This window comes from Candida jiufengensis, assembly GCF_024610255.1.
Source record: "Candida jiufengensis strain CBS 10846 chromosome Unknown scaffold7, whole genome shotgun sequence".
In the NCBI taxonomy this organism is placed as follows: domain Eukaryota; kingdom Fungi; phylum Ascomycota; class Pichiomycetes; order Serinales; family Debaryomycetaceae; genus Lodderomyces; species Lodderomyces jiufengensis.
The window spans coordinates 654,092-672,140 of NW_026261556.1; the positions used below are offsets into that span (position 1 = coordinate 654,092).

Genomic DNA, 18,049 nt, shown 5'->3' on the forward strand with positions numbered 1-18,049 from the left:
ATTGAGAACTCCATATTTCAAGAAACAGAATCAGCCGCACTATTTACGATTTAGACGAAATTGTAAATGTCCAAATTTCTGAAGTTTTTCACATGTCATAAATTATAAAATAATGACACAATCTCCATATTTTTTGGTCTCTATTTAAAATGTCATGCGCATAATTCTATTAGTAGAGTATGATAATACTAAAATCAAATATTGCTACTCTACTTATAATATTTCAGACTTTAAAGTCATCTTATATAGACCAAATAAAATATGATTAAACTATTTAAACCACGAATATGTTTAACAAAACCATTATTGCCGTCTTTAAGGCTAAATAATACCTTTCGTTTATCAAGAACATATCACTATTACCCAAAACTGCCAGCATATTCAATACGACAATTTGCAACAACTGGTATAAAACCAGATACTATACCATTAAATACCCCAAAAAAGCCTAGATCCAATGGATACAAAAAGTTGTTTTATATAGGAATAGGTCTTGGATTAACTGGAACTATACTTTATTATACAAATGATAAATTCAAACATACAATTTTGACAATAGATAGAGTCGGAGTGGTTGTAGTTGCCATGACTAGGTGTTTTGCATTATATAAAGAAACATTAGGACAAGAATTTAGTAGTCCAGAAAAACGACAAGAAGCATTATCCAAAACTCATCAAAGAGCTGCAAATATAACATTAAAAGCATTGGAAAAAAATGGAGGAATATATATAAAATTAGGACAACATTTATCAGCATTAACTTATTTATTACCACCAGAATGGACAGAGACAATGATCCCATTACAAGATAAATGTCCCAGATCATCAGTTGAAGAAATTGAAAAAATGTTTGAAACAGATTTAGGTTTAAATTTATCAGATATATTTATTGAATTTGATCCTAATCCTATTGGAGTTGCAAGTTTAGCACAAGTTCATATAGCTAAATTAAGAAGTAATGGGGGGAAAGTAGCAGTAAAAGTTCAACATCCAAGTTTAAAAGAGTTTGTACCATTAGATGTTGAATTAATAAATATGGTTTTCAATCTTATGTATAAAGCATTCCCTGAATATCCATTAACTTGGTTAGGTGAAGAAACTCAAAACTCAATATTCACAGAATTGGATTTTACAAAGGAAGCTGAAAACTCCAAAAGGACTGCTGAACATTTTAAAGATTTTACATTTTTGAAAATTCCTAAAATTTTACAAGATGAGAAAAGAATTCTAATAATGGAATATGTATCTGGTGCAAGATTAGATAATTTAAATTATTTAAAAAATCATGATATAGACCCGTCACAAGTAAGTACTTGTTTAACTCATATTTTCAATGATATGATATTCACACCAGATGTTGGTTTACATTGTGATCCTCATGGTGGTAATTTGGCTATAAAAAGTGTACCTACAAAAAAAGGATATAATTTCGAAATTATATTATATGATCATGGACTTTATAGAGATATTCCATTACAAATAAAACGTGATTATTCTCATTTTTGGTTAGCTGTATTAGATAATAAAATTCCTGAAATGAAAAAATATGCAAATTTAATAGCAGGTATAGAAGGTGAACAAAAATTTAAAATTTTTATAAGTGCAATAACTGGTAGAACTCCAGAAGCTGTATTAAATAATGAAATTAAAAAGAAAAGATCCAAAAATGAAGTATTTGAAATTCAATCACAAATAAATGATGATAATTCTGGTGTATTGGAAGATTTAATGGATATTTTATCAAATATGCCAAGAATGATTTTGTTGATTTTAAAAACTAATGATTTAACAAGACATTTAGATGAAAATTTACAATCTGAATTAGGTCCTGAAAGAACTTTTTTAATAATGGCAAATTATTGTGCTAAAAATGTTTATGATGAACAAAATGAATTAATTAATATAAAAGATACAGGATTAACTTGGGTTTTTCAAAGAACTTTAAATTGGTTTGATTATCATAAAAGATTAACTACATTATTTATTTACGATATCTTTTTAAAATTTCATAACCTTAGAATGAGATGGTTTTAACTTTTTTGCATATTATAATGTATATATACAAATTTATTTATAGAATATAAAAAAATTAGATACTACTCAATCCTAATTTTGACGATCTCTTCTAATTTTATCTAGTAAATTATTAATTCTTGGACCCATTGAAGGTTGACCAGTTTTAGTTTTTAATTTTAATTGTTGTTTTCGTAATTCTCTTATTTTTTGTTGTCTTGCAATCATTTCAATTTTTTCTTGAATTTCTTGTTTTTTATCATGTCTTTGTCTTGATCTACGCTCTTTTGCTATGGCTGCCCTTTCTGCATATGTTAGTCTTGGTGGTGGATTAGATTTTGTATATGTACTTGATGATTTGGTTGGTTTTTTATGTGATGATGTTTTTGCTTCTTCCTCTTCTTCTTCTTGTTCAGCTTCAGAATCATCTTGAGAATGTTCCACTTCAGAGTCTTCTTCTTCATGATCTAGTTTTCCTTCATCTCTAGGATGTTCATCTATTCCTTCCTTTTTCAATAATTTAAAATAGTTTTTCCTTAATCTAGCTCGATGAGTTAATGCTCTTTGTATATCTTGTGTTTTAGCTTCTTTTCTATCTACAAATTTCTTTCTATTTTTAGTATTGTATTTACTTGAACTACCATTACTTGGTTGTCGTCCGACCATTTTTGTATTTGATGTGTAATTTGAGATAATTGTTATATAGTTTTATTGAAGGGACTTCTGTAGAATTATATTGGTATGTTTGATTTAAGTTATTTTTGTAATCTAGTTGATCATCTTTTAAAGCATATCAATTTTTTTTTTTAGTAAAGAATAAATAAAATATTGTATTTTTGTGTTACAATTTAAAACGGTTAAGGGGGATTTTAATTTAAGCTTAACATTTTAAGGGTAATTTGTAAACTTGAAACTTCAATTAAATTATATTTCTTTCCATTTTTATCCATAGATTTTCAATGAACTCAGATCATTATTGTATCATAAAATAAATTAAGAGTCCATGAATACTGCATTCACGAATATTGATCTACCTCTGATAATTGGGCTCTAAAGAATTAGGAAGCTTTTGAACTCAGTTCTTATATTCTCCCAACAACTGAAAATTTCATACATAATGACCAATTGACTGCCATTATAAAATAAACTTCTCTAAAATAATTTCTTTTCATTAGTTCTAATCTCTTCACTGGAGATTATAGATTAATTTTATTAACAAACTTTTAATTTAAATTTGGTCTCACTAAAATTTTTCAACACAAAACAAAATTATTTTTTATTTTGACAATTTAATTAGAATATTATCTCTACAATAGATCAGAATATAATATCCAATATTCATTCAAGAGTACATAAAGTTCATAGAAACTCAAGCATTATCAAACCAAAGCTACATTAGATGCTAACGATTATATAACGAACACTTTCTAATTACAAAACTATACATAAAATTATCAAGCACTATAAATCATGACCTCAAAAGTGCCGAATCAACAAAAATATACTTCATTAACTCAACAAGATCTACAAGATGACCTAACATCAATCAGTAATACATTAATTCCAGAATCTTCAACTTCCAATAATAATAATCATAACAATCACGACACAAACAATACAGAATTATATAATCAAGATAATCCAGAAAATGAAGAATTTGAATTAGAAACTTTAACAAATTTAGATTATGAAATATCAATTGAACCAGATGAATTAAAAGATCAAGGTGGTTCATCAAATATGAGAATGGCATTTATGAATATGACAAATTCAATTTTAGGTGCTGGAATAATTGGTCAACCATTAGCTTTTAAAAATTCTGGATTAGTTGGGGGGATAATAGTGATGATTTTATTAACGTATCTTATAGATTGGACACTTATATTAATTGTTAAAAATTCTATATTAGCTGGATCTAAATCTTATCAAGATACTGTTTATAAAAGTTTTGGTCTAGGTGGGAAAATTGTACTATTATTTTCAATATGTTCTTTTGCATATGGTGGATGTATGGCCTTTTGTGTTATTATTGGAGATACTATACCACATGTAATAAGAGTATTTTTACCAACAAGTTTTATAGAAAATCAAAATTGGAATTGGCTTATATCTAGAAATTTCATTATAACAATTTTCACAACTTGTATATCATATCCATTAAGTTTAAATCGAGATATTTCAAAATTAGCAAAAGCTTCAGCTTTCGCATTAGTTGGTATGTTTATAATTGTTTTATTAACAGTTATTAGAGCTCCTTTTGTTTCTAGCGATATGAGAGGTGAAATAACTACTGTTAATTATATAATCAATAAAAATATTTTTAAAGGAATATCAGTTATTAGTTTTGCTTTAGTTTGTCATCATAATACAATGTTTATTTATCAATCAATAAGTAATAAAAACTTAAAAAAATTTCAAAAATTAACTCATTTATCATGTATTATATCAATGATATTTTGTATGATTATGGGAATAAATGGATTTTTAAATTTTGGTTCACTAACAAAAGGAAATATTTTAAATAATTTTAAAAGTTCAGATAATTGGATTAATATTGCACGTTTTTGTTTTGGATTAAATATGTTAACTACTTTTCCACTTGAGATATTTGTTGTTCGTGATGTTATTAAAGAAATAATCTTTTCAAAAAAAGCAAGTGTACAAGGATTAACAAGTTTTGATTTTGAATTATCTTCAAAACAACACTACATAATAACTACAATTTTAGTATTTAGTTCAATGAGTGTTTCATTATTTACTTGTAATTTAGGTATAATTTTGGAACTTATAGGTGCAACATCAGCAAGTTTAATGGCTTATATATTACCTCCACTTTGTTATATGAAATTAAATTTTTTGGAATTGGGTGGTGTTTGGTCAAAATTGAATAAAGATGACAAAAAAAGATTTGTGGTAGGTAAATTTATACCTTGTGCATGTTGTGTTTTATTTGGATTTATTGTTATGTTTATTAGTTCTGGTATGACTATTTATGATGCTGTTAATAGTAAAGATACGGGAGATCATTGTGTTATTGATTAGACATTAAAAAATATAGACTTAGAGTAGATGAATATTTAAAATTGCATTACATTACTTATATTAAATTATTTATTCATCTTCATCATCAGATATAATAGTTCTTTTCTTTCTTGGTGCTTGTTGTTGTTGTTCATTATCATCTTCATCATCTTGTTCAATTTCTCTTGATCTCTTTAAGTGAGTATCTGATTCAACAGCAGATGTATTTGAAGAAACTTTAGATAATTGTTCATTTAAATGTTCATCAATTGATACATTATCCGATTCATCATTCGATTCAGCTGCAGATTTTTTCTCTTTTTCTGATTTTTGTACGTCTTCTTCATCATCAGGAACAAACAAACTAACTTCCCTCACAGCAGAAGCAACAACATTGGAAACTTGACCACCACTTTGTGATGCATAATTAGCCCATACTTTTTTAAATTCTTCTAACTTAGCAGAAGTAGTTATATTACCATTTTCATTTAATAATTGTCTTAATTTTTCTTCACGAGCAAAAAATTCATCATCGTCGTCAGATTCATCATCTGATTCATTAACAAATTCTGATGATTTGATTTTATCTGTAATTGAATCTTCCAATAAGTCTTTGGGGATGCTTCTTTTTCTTGTTGTTGTTGTTGTTGATTCTTTAGGTGGTTTTGATTTCTTTGTGGTGGTGGTGGTTTTGGATCTTCTTTTTTGAGCTTTACCTGGTTCTAAGTTTCTTGATTTGTGTGTTTGAGAAGCTTGTAGTTGTTGTTCTAACTCATCCAAATGATCCAATTCTGAAGTATTATGATTTGTTGAATTTGGGTTTGCAGCTAATTCAAAAGCAATATCATTATCTTCGTCTTCTTCTTCTTCTTCATCTGTAAATCCATTGTATACTCTATCTTGTTGGGTTTCTTGACTTTTTCTCCTAGTTTTATCTTTCAAAAAATCTTGTTCATATAGTTCACCAGTTGATAAATAACATTTCACTGAAGATTCTTCAATTCTGGGAAACAATACCTCTATAATATTAGGAAATCTAGTTAGTGCAATTTTGAATTTTTTCATAAAGTAATATATAAATTCTTCTATCTTATATCGTATTGATGAACCTCTTGGTAAATGGTTCTTTAATTTTGATATTAAATGCATAAAATCTAATCTAAACAATCCATTATAATCCTTTTTAACCACAAATAGTTTATGGAAATAACTTAAACATATTTTTATATCGTCATGGGATAAATCTTGAAACCTTGATAAATATTCAATATAAGTAGTTACAATAGATTGATTGAAAAAACGAATTTCAGTCTTTTGAAAATTTAATTTCCTTTCCTTTGTAATCTCTTTCAAATTTTCTTGTATTAATTCATCATCAGATTCATAAATTGCTGTAGAAAGTTTAGTTTCATTATCTCTATCTAAATCATTAACTCTTTGTTTATTTTGTTTCTTTTGTCTTCTTTTAGTTTGAATATATAATTGTAAATCTTCTTTTGCAAATGATTCAAATGATTTTAATATAATTGTTATAACATGAATTGATTCACCTAAAAATCTAGGCGAGTGTTTAAATGACATTTGTGGAATTTGTACCAAAATATTTAAAAAATCATTAAATGAAAATAATTTTCTAATAATACCTTCAGCTAACTCTCTATCTATTTCATATTGACTTTGTTCTTCTTCTTCTTCCTCGGTGGTTTTCTGTTTTCCAAATATAGAATTTGAAATTTGTAATAATTCTTTAAAACAAATCATTGCAACATGTAAAGAATTCCATAATTTATTAGTAAAAGAATTTCTAAAATATGTAACAATTAAAATGAAGTTAATTTCACTCAAAGCTGCTCTAACAGAACCAAAATCATATGATTTAGCACCACTTAGAGTAATTTGTTCACGTTGATAATTTAAAAACCATGCAATTGTGAAAAAATAACTTGCATTTGATAATTCATCAGTTTGAGAATAATCAGATTGACTTGTTAATTTCGATGCCATTATTTCAATAAGATTGTTGAAACAACCACCCGATAAAAATTCTTCAATAAATTTACCTAGTAGAATTCTACCTTCATTATTTAAATATATTGGTGTTGTAGTTTTAATAAAATCATCTGAATCATACTTAAAATGATTCTTGTTTTTCCATGTCTTGGACTTATCTAGTTTATCCATTGTACCATCTGCTCCAGCTAATGCTTCTTCTCCAGAAACAACATACGAATTTGAATCTGATGATCTTATTGATAATAATGTACCAAATTTTCCATGTCTTGTTGCAATATTTGAAGTTTGTGCTTGTTTCTTTTTTGTCTCGGTGGCTAATAAATCAGATAATTGTAAACCAATAGTACTTGATATTGGAGCTATTGGAGCAGTTGCACTAGCAATATTTGCATCCTCTTGTGAAATCTTTTGTAACACATCTTTTGATTTTAAACCTTTCACCATTAAATATATACATTCGAGACAAATTTCTCCAAATAAATCTTTATCAAATTCTGAACCTATTGAACCAGATATTGTAAGTAATAACATTAATACTTTATTTTTTTTAAAAATTCTTAATACTTTATTTATTGATATATCATCTTGAGTTATTCCAGCTGGTAAATCTGCAGTTGCAACCATTGATTTATTTGTAGATTTTGATGAAATAGAAGAAGTTGGTGGTTCAATTGCTAATAAATTTCTTATAAGATATAATACCAACCTTAATATTTGATTATCCCTTGGTTCTCTATCAATTTTTGATTTAGCAATTACTGGTAATACTAACCTTATAACTGCTTTTAAAGTTTGTCCATCATTATGATTCAAAATATATTTCTTGTAGATTATATGATTTTTTTTAATATTTGTAAATAATAATTTTTGATTATCTGATAAATTATTATCAAATTCTATAGGCCATGTTAAAAGTACTAAAATTTCTAAACATGATAACATAATTTTTTCCATTGACATTTTGTTTTTTATAATTTGCTTTTTTTGCATTTTATATTCCCATTGACATAGTATTATTATTAAATCGTTTTGAACTAATCCACTTTCTGAACATGCTATTGCAACTTCATAATTATTTTGTTTTTCATCAACTGCTTTTATCCATCTCTTGATATCTTTCAAACATGCTAATGCATCATGACCCAATTTATATGGTGAAGGTTTTATATCTGAAGCATGATCAATACCTCCTAATGCAGATACTAATACTGATATATGAGCCTTTAATAATTTTTGAGCTTGAGTTTCATTTGGTTTTAGGGTGGTGGTTAATTTTCTTATTTTATCTTCTTCTGGTTCTTCTTGATCTGATTCTTGATCTTGTATTACTACGGGATTATTATGTGAATTTATTTCTTTTAATTGTTTTTCATCTATAATTTTTAATTCATCTTCATCACTATAATCAATAAAATCATCAAATTCTTCTAAATCATGATAATTTTCTTCAATAATTGAATCAGTATCTGAATTACTCATTAAATATTGTTGAAGTTTAATTGATTGAGTAGTATGATTTTAGCTATTTAAAAGTGAATGATACAAGTATATGAGTAGCTTTTGATATACTATATTGTATACTCAAGTATGTAATATTACGCGTGTATATAAATCAATTAATATATATTTTAATAAATAAACAACACGTCTAATTTAATACTGTATATAAAATTTTTTGCAACCAATGTCTCATTTTTGCAATGAAGTCAAAAGATATATTTAATTGACATTGAAATGATTTTTTCCCCACACAAAATATTTATAATAAACTTTAATTTTTATTAATGAGGAGTTAATTAATTATAATAGTTATGAGTATTTATCAAAAATTATTAAAGGGTTTTATTGAATTAGTAAATCAAATGATCATCTAATGTATATATATACTATTAATAACTGTTATTAATGATAACAATGTATGAATATAAACTTGAATACTTATTATTAATTGATTATTTCAAATCTTCATTTTAATAATTATTTAAATCAAAATTAATTGATAATTTATTTAAAATGATTTAAATTAATTGTAATAATATTGTTGTTAACTCCTTTTTTTATTAATAATTAAAGATTTTTTTGTTTTTTCGATTCCATATGTCCAAAAATCTTAAATGGTTTTTACATTAGATTATCATTTTTTATTGAATTGGTAAATTGAAATTCAAACCATTTTGATTTCGATTAATAATATCAATTTATTAACCTAATTAATAATAAAATTTTTTTTGTAGGTTGTTTTATAATGATTAGTTGTAATGTAATGTAATGATATCAAATAATTTATAAAGTCTTCTATAATAATGTACAATATATGTAGAATGTACTTTAAAAAACAAAAAACTCCGAAATCTTAAATTTTTTTGGTTAGGTTTCTTTTTATAAATTTGATTTCAAATATTATTATTATTATATTGATTCATTATCAATTTCTATTTTCTTTCCAATATTTTATTTTTACAAGTTTTTGATTGAATTGTAATTTAAAGGTAAAATTATCGCCAAATATCAATATTATAATAAAGAATATGTATTAATTGAAATGCAAGACGTAAGGCTCAATTATTGATTTTTAAATGCAATTTTTCAATTGAATTATAATAACAATAATAACAACTTATATATTATTATGAGTACCTTCTATCATTCTTCTGTTCTGTTAACTGTTTATAATGAATTATTATTATTATAAAATATTGATAAATTGTTAATAATAATTTATTATTATTAATTTAATATTACAATTTATAATAATAATAAACAGATTATCTATTAAATTTAGTACTTTTAATCACCCCTCATTTCCATGTACTAATATATAATATTAAGTAAAAATATATTATTATGAGTAGAAATTATCAAGTTCATGATGTACTTATAGAATTAGTTATACATATATTATTATATAGTTTGAAGCATTCATCATTGACTTGTCTCCCATTTACCTAACAACATCTTATTTCAATTAAAATAGAATTTTTTCCAACCTGATTAGAAACTAAACTCTTATATAATTTTACTCTATATACTTAAATTTATTATTTATTAAAATTAAAATTTGTGGGACATTTTTTGTTTTTCTTTAACAACCGAATATTAAAATTCATATTAAAAGAGACTGTGAGAAAATCAAAAAGACAACATTTTTTACAACCAAATTAGATTAAAAGATCAATCTATTCTATTTAACAAATTGTTCATATTATTATAATATTATTAATTATTATCATGTCAACAAATCTATCTCATTCAGAGAATGATGATAATAATCTAAATAATAATAATATAAATAGTAACAATAATAATAATAATAATCCAAATATCAAAAATACTAATAATAGTAGTAACCTAAGGTCAAGTTCAAACTCAAATTCAAATTCTTCAAATTCATTATCAAATCAATTAAATAGTCAACAAGATCAAAATTCAAATATATCTTCACATTCAAATATTGAAAATTCACAACAAACTTCAATAACCAATGACAATAAACCAAATTCAAATACTCCGAAAATTAAAAAAAATAGAAATAGAATATCAGTAAGTTGTTCAATATGTAAAAAAAGAAAATCAAAATGTGATAGAGCTAGACCTGTTTGTGGTTCATGTATGAAAAAATCTATTGCTCATTTATGTCATTATGAAACTCATTCTTCAAGACAATTTATAAATAATAATGGAAATAATATTAATCAATCTCAATCTCAACCTAATTATAATTCTAATTCTAGTTCTAATCAACCACAACAACAACAACCTCCATTTTCAAGTAATTATGGTCCACCTCCTTATTATAATGATCATTATAATATACAACGACAACAACATCCACCACCACAATCACAACCTCAATCTCAAAATATACCAGGACCTGCCCCTCCTCCTCCTCCTTTTCAACAACAACAACAAGGTCCATTACCACCTCATACTCAACAATATCCTATACCTCAATCTCCTTATTCCTCAGATCCTATAAATCATATCAATAATAATAATAACAATACTTATTCACATCCACCACAAGCAGCACCACCACCACCGCCCCATTTACTTCAACCACCAGCTCCACCTCCTTTACAATCATATTCTTCATATAATTCAAATCATCATCCACTGCCATCTGCAATGTATCAAACATCTAGTTCAAGTCCACCTTATATAAATAATCAAAAAACTATTCCACCTCAATTACCTATTCCTACACCTCCAATGCTTAATAGAAATTCTCAAGATAATAGTAAATCTAAAATTCCAAGTCCTCCAAAATCTGGAAATAATGCATTCAAACATAATCTGACAAGTTCTTCAAGTTCATTACCATTACCTCAACCTCCTTCTGGTCCAGCACCACCTATATCATCAACCACCATCACCAATGAACATAGAAATTCAACATCAAGATTAAGTATACCATCACCATCAAATTTTATGAATAATTTATCACCTCAATATCAAAGTGGAAATACTAGTTTTATGACACCTCCAATTACAAAATTAAAAGCAATGAATACAGAATCAATTCAATCACCTTCAAATTTTTCAAATCAAAGACCTGGTGGTTCAATATCAAGTCCTGCTTCTTATTCCTTAGGTAAAACTCCATCAATTCAATCAAATAACTCACCAAATTTTAAAGATTCATTATCATCAAATCCATTAGTTTCTATACCTTTAGGACCAAATTCATCATTACAAATAAGTCCAGATGATAGAATTAATGTTTTTTCAAATGCAAGTTTATCATTAAGTTGGGAAGGTCCAAATGGTCAATTACAAGGTTATCTTTCATATATTGGATTAACAAAAATAGATCCTTTCATAACCATATTAAGAAATTTTTTAGTCCACCTTTTCAAAACTGGAGAAATGGCAGATTTTATTGAAAGTGACACCACCAAAAAACGAAGAAGTTCAAATGGTTCAATAACTTCAGGTAAAAAAAGTGAACAATTATCACCAGCTCATAAAAAGCATAAACCTACTACATCACAAACAAGTCCCGCATTTAATCCAACAGCAATGGGATTAAGTGATTCAAATCAATCCAAAACTGATGGTGATATTAATAAATTATCTAAAAATGCTATAAATCATTTAAGAACTCAACCTGGAAACTCACTAAATGTTTCTTCTCCAATTGATGATTTCTCACCTAATACAAACACTAATAATAATAATAATCAACAACAAGATAATCCCAAGCCATCACTTTTTATCCCACCAATGGAACTATATGCTTTAGCAAATGATTCACAACTGTATTATTCAATAGTTGAAAAATATATTTCATCAATTTTACCAGATCAATTTAATCTGTTTCAATTATTTTGTCGGTTTTTCAAATATGTTTATCCCTTTGTACCTATTATAGATGAAAATTCATTAATTGTTGATGTTAAAAATTTATTAAAAAATTTCCCAGCTTTTAGTCATGATAAATGGACTACCTTAAAAATTAAAAATGATAATGATTTAAGAACTTTGGGAATATTTTTGTTAATTTTAAAACTAGGATACATGACATTTATTCATAATGATAATGTCTATAATGATTATAATGAAGAAGAATTATCAATAATATCAAATATGCAGTATATCACTTCCGATGTTTTTAAAAGAGCTATAAATTTATGTATTGGAAATAGTTTAAATTCATCAAAATCAACATTCAAATTAGTTCAATTATTATCATTACTTTATTTTTATAAAGAAAACTCGCCGGATGATGGACATGGAATATGTGGTGCTGATTCTCAAATATTATTGGGAATTACAATGAGACATGCATTATCTATTGGTTTGAATAGAGATCCTACAACTTATTTAACTCATGATAATATTACTAAAAATCCTGGACTTATAAAAACTTGGAGATATTTATGGCATTATCTTGTGGGTACAGATGCAGTTAGTTCATTACATAATGGTACAAATTTGAACCTAATGAATTTGGAGATTAGTGATGTTCACCTTCCTTATGAATCTAAAGATAAAACTGGTCAATTAAATGAAGTAATTAAAAAATCAATCACCATTTTCAAATATTATCGACAATTAGTTAAAAAGATTTGTAACGTAACTGAAAAACCAAAAGTAATGGATATTTTATCAGATACAAATTATTTAGAAAAGATATTTTTTGATTTTTTTGGTAAGGATTTTTTCAAAGCTGAAATATGTAAACCTGCTAAATTAAATCCTCAAGGTAATAATGGTTGGGAATCGGGAAGTATTGAACATGAAGAAACTTTTATAAAAGTATTAAAATATTGTATTTTTATTCAATTAAGAACTAATTTATCAGGACTTTATTATATGATTGCCATACATTATGAAAATGAATATAATGAATCTAGAACACCTTCCGTTAATGCAGGTATTGAATTATTTAAAATTTATATTAAATCTGTTGTTCAAATTGTTTATATTATGTCTTATGTATTAGACAATTCGGTTGAATTATTTGGAAAACATTATGATTATATTTTAACATCAGCTAATGAACGATATATGATAAAAACTCATTCATTTTTAACTAGTTTTTTCGTGAGGTTATTACATCAAAAAAAGGATCTTTCATTTAAAGTATTTAAAGAACCTAGTTTTATTCCTAGGTTAGAAGTAATGGATACATTATTCACCATGGTTCTTCTCGAAGCAGAATTATTTGTTGGTAATTTTAAAAAACTTTCTAGAACATATATAAACAGTTACAGATTATATATAATGACATATATTATATTAAGACAATGTGTTGAAAATCCAGATGTATTTTTTGAAAAAGCAATAAGTGATCAATCATTTTTCCATCAAGGTACAAATATGATTGAATTTTTCACTATAGCTGAATTACAACATTTATGTCAATTATGTAGTAAATTAAGAAATGCAAAAGATGAACAAAATAAATTAAAAATGGAAAGATTAAAAGCAAAAGGTATAATATTAAATGATGATCCACCACCAACTAATGATCTTTTAGATTTAAATAATAATGAATCATCAGAATATTTTAATATTGATGAATTTAAAGATGATAATTTATTATTTGATTCAAACAAAATGTTTGGTGGTAGTTCAATTTTAAGTTTTTTCGATGATGAAAAAATTTTTAATAATTTAAATAATTTAAAAGATGATATTTTAGATCCAATGGCTTGTAATGATGATTTAATTCGATTATTTAATATTTATGGAGATTTTGATGGGTTATTAGGTCTTCAATAAAACTAAAAAAAAAAGATAGTAATATATGTATAGAGATTATTTAATAAAAAGATTTTGTATTATTTTTGTAAAATAAATTAAAAATTGTTCATTATTGTCTTTAATTATTACTATTTATTATCCCTAACATTTCTTCTAATGGTAAACTATCAAATAAATCAAAATCTTTTAAAGCTTCAACATCAATTAAATTAGGTTGCTGAGATGTAACTTGTGATGATTGAAATTGTTGTTGTTGTTGTTGTTGTTGTTGTGGGAATTTATTATTATTATTTATAAGATTATTTATTGAAATTGGTGAATTTTGTTGATTAATTTGTTGTAAACTTGATGATGAAGAATTAGTTGACCAAATAGGTGAATCTCTAATATTGGAATAGTAAGGTTCACTATTATGTCTAGTTAAACCAACATCATTTGATGGTTGTGATTGTTGTGATTGTTGTTGTTGTTGTTGTTGATCTTCTTCATTCGTTGTCGACTTTTTATCATATTTTAATTTCATACTAATCCATAATTTATCAATTTCTTCAGAATTCATAAATTTAAAATCATCTAAAAATGACCAAGATTCATTAGTTAATGGATTTGATACAACGGCTTCTGTTGGTGGGAAACCTAAAATGTTTGTTTCTATTACATCTCCTTCTTTTAAGTATGTTGTTGATTGTGGAGTTTTAGGTTTAGGTGATGATGATTCATTTGTCTCAACGGGTGTAAAATTTGTTGTTTCATTTTCATTATGGACTTCATTATTTTCAAAATCAACTTCAACTTCATTTTTTTCATCTAATCCATTACAATTACTAGTCATACAATTTTGTTTTTGGAAAGTAGTAAATTTTTTTAAATTTGATTCACAAATTTTAATAATTTCATTAAGTTGAGAATCTTCTAAATCTAAAAATTGATGAAGTTCTCCAGGTTGAAAAAATTTCATAAAATTATCATTGTTTATACAATTTTCCAAAATATATGAATGAGCTTTAGTTATCCTCCAAGCATAATAATAACGTTGACTTAATCTTGACATAGCCATAAGACAAATCTCACTTATTTTTTCAATTAATTGACATATTTTAACATACTTCAAATACTTCTTCTTGTATTCTATATCACCACCAATAGCTATGTTCTTGACGTGATTTGATTCGTTAACGTACCTCATTGTATATATTGTTGCTTTTAATCTAATGAGTAAAGCGAAATTGAATTGAGACATTTTGTGAATCATTGATTGAATTCCTGGATTCAAAATAAGGTCTACTGTTATTGATGAACCAAAGTTTTTGTGATTGTTATATAGCAATTGAAAAATGTACGGGAAAAATTCACCATAAAATATACTTGATAACTTTTTTAAATAAAAAAATGCCAAGTGTTTGGAATTTGGTACATTTTGATGAGATTGAGCTTCGTAATATAAATATAAGTGATAAAATATCATATTTAAGAACATCTTCATGTTGATATAATTCTTACATTTCATGGTCTTAATAAATGGGTATGCGTAATTATCTTCATCATAAGGTATCAAAAAAAATTTGAGTATACCATAATTATCATTTAAAAAAATTTCAAAATCACTAATCATTTCAGTTAATTTGGCAATTTCCAAAGGTCTTTTCATATTTAAACATCCATTTAATATATCAACTAATTTGTAATGGTATTTTTCAAAATATGCAAAAGTTCCAATAACGTGTTTTTCCAATTCAACGTTTTGAATATTATTATTTCCCAATTCATAAAATGGTAATCTAGTATCATACATTGCTTCACTTATCCCCAATTGGTTCCCATATTGATACCCTTGAATTAAATCACAAATAATCATAAAAAACCATAATTTTCTATGTAAATTTTGTAATTTTTCATCTTCTTTTATATCATCATATTTTATAGTTGTTCCATCTCTATTTAAACCTATAGCTAATGCCATTTGGATAGATAATGCAGTATATATTTGAGAATCAGCACCATCAGCACCATCACCATCCTCGGGTGAAAACAATGAATGTAATCTTAACAAGAACGTTAATTGTAAAACAATTAATGAAGTTCTTCTATACAAATCAAATTGAGATAGACATAGTTTAGCTTTCTCAATTAATTTTATGTCTGGTGGATTGTCCAATATGTATTTTAATTGTGGTGATTTATTAGCGTCATTATTTGTTGACCTATTAGAAATTAATGAAATATGAGCTAATCTAATAATAATAAATAATACACCCAAAAAAGCAAAATCTAATCTTTTTTCAATATTTAATTCTTCAATTTTTTTTTCTTCATACCCTTTAGATCCAATTAATCTTTCCATTTCTTTTGTATATTCAAATTCATCTAAAATAGGCAAATATGGATACAAATATTCAAAAAAGAAATCAATCGATAACCAAATTATTTTTTGATTTGGTAAATAATTTTTCAAATTCTCAATTAAATTTAATTCTTCTTCAATTTTACCCTTCCCATAAGACATGACTTTTGAACAACAATGGTTTTTCCCATGCTCACCTCTCTTATGCTTATGTTCATGAACATGATGAATATGATCATTTGGATTTGAAGTAGCATTTTTGTCTGATTCATTAATCTTATCTAGATTATCGCCAGGAGTAGTAGCACAACGTACATCAGGTGCCGATTCTCTTTTTCTTTTACATTCTTCTGATAATCTACTAAATTTACCACCACCTCTACCACCTCTTACTTCCAGTTGTTTAAAATTGGTTTTAATGTTTCCATATAATCTTAAATCATTATATCCATCTCTATCTATTGCTTTTTCTCTAAAATCATCATCTATGACATTAGTTTTAGGATCTTGTAATGATGATATAGGACTATTTATTGATGTTGCACCCGAAGTTCTTGTCTTTTCTTTTGTCGGTGGTTGATGATGATGTAATGGTTTACATTTTATATGTCTTGGTGTATCTTTTAAAATTGATCTATTTTCTGATCTTAAATGTTGTAAAAATTTCCATGATAAATTTAAAGCTGGATCTTTTTTAAGAAATGATAACCATGTAAAAGGTCCATGATTGTATCTTCTATTTATTTCTTGTAAATATACTGATGAATAATCTGAATAAAAATTCATTGTCTCTTTCGGAGTGGTTTCATTATATGGATTTATTCCAATAAATGTTGAATTTGATGAGTTTGTTGAATATGAGTCAAAATTAAAAATCGGTTTCTTTTTGGTCTTCTTTGGTTGTGTCTGTGGTTGTGGTGGTAATGGTGGATCTATTATTTCTATAGATGCTGGTGACGATTTGTCTTGTGAAGTAATATTAGTTTCTAATTCTTTTAATTTAGATTTTAAAAAATTTAATTGTGAATAAACATCATTATCATTAGATGAATTAATTGGCAAATTTGGTGGTTGTTCAACTTCTGAATCAACTTTCTTCTTCTTCTTTTTAGGTTCACTCACTGACTCAGTAGAGGATGAAGCATTCAATCGTTCAACATTAAAATGATCACTATCTTGTTGAGCTCTAGTCCAAGTTGGATTTTGATATTGACAAGTTGAACCATATTTTATACATGAGTCACAAGGTTGTTTTCTATCACATTTAATTTTTCTTTTCTTACAACTTAAACAATTCAATGATACTCTATTTCTTTTCTGTTTTGGAGTTTTGGTTGATGGAATTGGTTGTTGTTGTGAGTTTGAAGTTTCTGAATTTAAATGTTCATTTACTCCTGTTTTGGATAATTGGAATACAGATTCCATTATCTACCTGATTAGTTAATTGTATGA

General features: G+C 25.9%; 6 protein-coding genes across 6 annotated transcripts; 3 read left to right on the forward strand and 3 right to left on the reverse strand. All coding sequences in view use genetic code 12, as the record gives it.

The window, feature by feature from the left end:
• Positions 1-261: 261 nt before the first annotated feature.
• On the forward strand, positions 262-2,034 carry KGF54_000908 (uncharacterized protein; the record flags this gene model as incomplete). Its single annotated transcript, XM_051766872.1, has 1 exon — positions 262-2,034. One exon carries the CDS (start codon positions 262-264, stop codon positions 2,032-2,034), a length of 1,773 nt encoding a protein of 590 aa, XP_051622122.1.
• Positions 2,035-2,106: 72 nt separating this feature from the next.
• FYV5 (Fyv5p) lies at positions 2,107-2,679 on the reverse strand (the record flags this gene model as incomplete). Its single annotated transcript, XM_051766873.1, has 1 exon — positions 2,107-2,679. The coding sequence occupies one exon, from the start codon at positions 2,677-2,679 to the stop codon at positions 2,107-2,109; it is 573 nt and encodes a 190-aa protein (XP_051622123.1).
• An 804-nt stretch (positions 2,680-3,483) lies between these two features.
• Positions 3,484-5,055, forward strand: KGF54_000910 (uncharacterized protein; the record flags this gene model as incomplete). The annotated part of the gene is made up of 1 exon (XM_051766875.1): positions 3,484-5,055. One exon carries the CDS (start codon positions 3,484-3,486, stop codon positions 5,053-5,055), a length of 1,572 nt encoding a protein of 523 aa, XP_051622124.1.
• Positions 5,056-5,124: 69 nt separating this feature from the next.
• YBL053 (Ybl053p) lies at positions 5,125-8,526 on the reverse strand (the record flags this gene model as incomplete). Its single annotated transcript, XM_051766876.1, has 1 exon — positions 5,125-8,526. The coding sequence occupies one exon, from the start codon at positions 8,524-8,526 to the stop codon at positions 5,125-5,127; it is 3,402 nt and encodes a 1,133-aa protein (XP_051622125.1).
• A 1,749-nt stretch (positions 8,527-10,275) lies between these two features.
• ZCF13 (Zcf13p) lies at positions 10,276-14,274 on the forward strand (the record flags this gene model as incomplete). The annotated part of the gene is made up of 1 exon (XM_051766877.1): positions 10,276-14,274. One exon carries the CDS (start codon positions 10,276-10,278, stop codon positions 14,272-14,274), a length of 3,999 nt encoding a protein of 1,332 aa, XP_051622126.1.
• Positions 14,275-14,374: 100 nt separating this feature from the next.
• On the reverse strand, positions 14,375-18,022 carry ZCF14 (Zcf14p; the record flags this gene model as incomplete). The annotated part of the gene is made up of 1 exon (XM_051766878.1): positions 14,375-18,022. The coding sequence occupies one exon, from the start codon at positions 18,020-18,022 to the stop codon at positions 14,375-14,377; it is 3,648 nt and encodes a 1,215-aa protein (XP_051622127.1).
• Positions 18,023-18,049: the final 27 nt, after the last annotated feature.